Source organism: Marmota marmota, unplaced genomic scaffold (assembly GCF_001458135.2).
Source record: "Marmota marmota marmota unplaced genomic scaffold, marMar, whole genome shotgun sequence".
Taxonomy (NCBI): Eukaryota; Metazoa; Chordata; class Mammalia; order Rodentia; family Sciuridae; genus Marmota; species Marmota marmota.
Genome location: NW_026000185.1, coordinates 28,196,593 through 28,199,173, shown reverse-complemented (window position 1 = coordinate 28,199,173; position 2,581 = coordinate 28,196,593). Strand labels below are relative to the sequence as shown.

The 2,581-nt window shown below is 54.0% G+C and overlaps 1 protein-coding gene across 1 annotated transcript in view; it reads left to right on the top strand.

Annotated features, from left to right (window-relative positions):
* The window catches only part of Ssc4d (scavenger receptor cysteine rich family member with 4 domains), an 8,730-nt gene extending 6,502 nt beyond the window's left edge, over window positions 1-2,228 (top strand). Inside the window, exons 8-9 of the mRNA XM_048789962.1 lie at window positions 477-554; window positions 1,193-2,228. Of these exons, the coding sequence (XP_048645919.1) occupies window positions 477-554; window positions 1,193-1,509 (395 nt within the window). The 3' untranslated portion in view covers window positions 1,510-2,228. The remainder of the gene's footprint in view (window positions 1-476; window positions 555-1,192) is intronic.
* The last annotated feature ends 353 nt before the right edge of the window (window positions 2,229-2,581 follow it).

Here is a 2,581-nt window from a genome sequence, read left to right as displayed (position 1 = left end):
CTCCGCAGTGCGAGGGCAGGGCGGGGCCTGGGAGCGCGGCTCCGTGCAGCAGTGCAGGGCGCGTCTGGGAGCTCGCCCTAGGCTTGGACCTCTTTGGAGTCTGAGTCATAGTCCAGCAAACTCTAGTAAGAGAGGTGGGAAGCAAGGGAGAGTCTATCAGCCTTCCCAGAAGTCGCCAACGGGAGGAGGCAGTAGAAATGGGACGTTGAAAAATGCTTCTGTTCATCGATTGCTGTGGAAATCAATATCTTCACCCTCATTTAGTGCCCAGGCCTGATGGGGCGTCCTCTCCCTCTTCAAAGTCCTGGCCGCAAAGCGTTCTGCCTCGGGCCCCAGGGTCAAATTAGTACAAAGGACAGGGAGAAGTTTTTTAGTATCCTGTTAAGTCCTTTCTGTCCCCAGAACAGATTTCTCTGGGAATGGAGCATGTTCCCCAACGTGACAGCCATCTCTTTTTTCTCTTCTTGCTGAGCCAGGCCCAGAGGAAGTGGGACTGCAGGTCCAGCAGGACGGCTCTGAGACCACTCGGGTGCCCACTCCTCGACCCAGGGATGGTAGGTGCCCACAGCCAGCTGGAAGTGAGGTGGGAGCATCAGAAAAGATGGATTAGGTTGAGGGAAGTCACAGCCTGAGTTATAGCAGCTCAACAGATTTGCACCAGATGTTGGAACACTTGTTTTTTTTTTTTTTTGTGCTGGTCTCAGTCCTAATTAATAGGGGTATGGTGTCCAGAAAGGAGGAGATGAACTTCCAACTAGAGCAATCTAGAGGTTTCTAGAGTTAGGGTTAAAGGCAAAGAGTGGGGATCCTGTCCTGAGGGGAGTAATGAAGTAATTCCAAATTTAGTTCAGGATGTGGGGTAGAGACTCCAGTGACCTTCAAGGGACACAATAGGACATGATCACAATCCCCAGATGGCTGGCCTGGCGTTGAAGTACTGGGATTATGAGCAAAGGCCTCGAGAGACAGCTGACAGAAGCACTCAGCACGTTTGATCTCTTTTTCTCAGGCCTGTCTCTGGGTCTGGCACACTGCTCATCTGAATCAGTCTCACTTGTCTGTCTTCATGGGGTTTCCTGGGCAGTGCTGTGTCTCAAACCCTGCCTTAGCCTCTTCACCCCCTACTTGGCCTAGCTTGGAGGTGGCCTGGCATAGGCCAGCCCCCTTACCCCCAGGCCTTGTTCCCCCACAGGACACCTACGTCTGGTCAGTGGAGCCCACCGATGTGAGGGGCGTGTAGAGCTCTTCCTAGGGCAACGGTGGGGCACAGTTTGTGATGATGCCTGGGACCTGCGGGCAGCTGGTGTCCTGTGCCGTCAGCTGGGCTGTGGCCCAGCTCTGGCAGCCCTTGGTGAGGCCCACTTTGGCCAAGGTCGAGGCCCCATCCTTCTGGACAACGTCAAGTGCCGTGGGGATGAGAGCACCCTACTGCTCTGCTCTCACATTCGCTGGGATGCCCACAACTGTGACCACAGTGAGGATGCCAGTGTCCTGTGCCGGCCCTTGTGACCAGCTGGCTCGACAGATCACCTCTTCTTCCGGGAGCCTACTGTAACCTGTCTCTCTTCCTCCAGGAAGCCTTCCTCCAGTGACTTCTGCAGTTCTCCCTGCCCCTCCCTCCCCTGCTTGGGAGAAAGTCTGCCCAGAGGGGAAGTCCTGCCTAGGGGAACCTGGCTCTGTCCCCATCAACTTCTTGGGTGACCTCGATCTGTCATCAACTATTGCAGTCCAGTGCAGTGAACACATCCATGTTTTGTTTAGCCAAAACAGAAAATGGCAGGGGTGGGATTGGGGACTCTAGAGTCTTCTCTTCATGGGAACTCCTATTACAGTACTATTGACCCTGCCTCCTTCTACCTGGATCCAGAAGGCTCAGAGTTCCTCTGTAAATGGGATGCCTTCCCTTCCCTTCCCTGACCTATCTGGGGATCCCTAAGCAGGGGAGCCAGGAGGCACATGCAGCTCTTTCCTTAGACTCCCAGGGGCTGCAGAAAAACCTGGGTCATTGCCTGACCTTCTCCATGAAGGCCTGGATTTAGATGGTGCTCGGCTGGACAAGGGGGCTGGAGGGGCCAAAGCAGGGACAGTGGCTCCTCCCTGCAGCTGGAACCAGCAGCTCTGATTTATGCTGCCCCCGCCACAGCCTCCACTTTGCAGTAGCAAAGAAGCCTGGGGGCCTGTAGCCACCAGTTCATAGGTGCCAACTCAATAAAGCATTGTCTCCCTGACTTTTAACTGAGGTCATTGTTTGAACAGCAGTGCATTATCCGTGGCAACAGAAGATTCCAGGCAGGACTGACTCTCTGGAGGAATCTGGCCTGAGGATGGAAGGCGGTGGCCCAAGAGCATCATCCCTGAGAGCTGGAATCTTGGAAATGCTGACTCACCGTGGCAGGCCTCCAAGGTCCCTAGAGAATACCCTGGCCCTTGGACTGTCTCCTCTTTCCTTTTACATATACAGAAATCTAGAACCTGCTAAAGGAAGGGGTTTGCTCAAGGTCACAGAGCAAGGTGAAGGAGTCACTAGAGAAGAAAAAATGATTAAAGGGAGTGGGAAGGGAGATGGGAAACAAAGCAATGT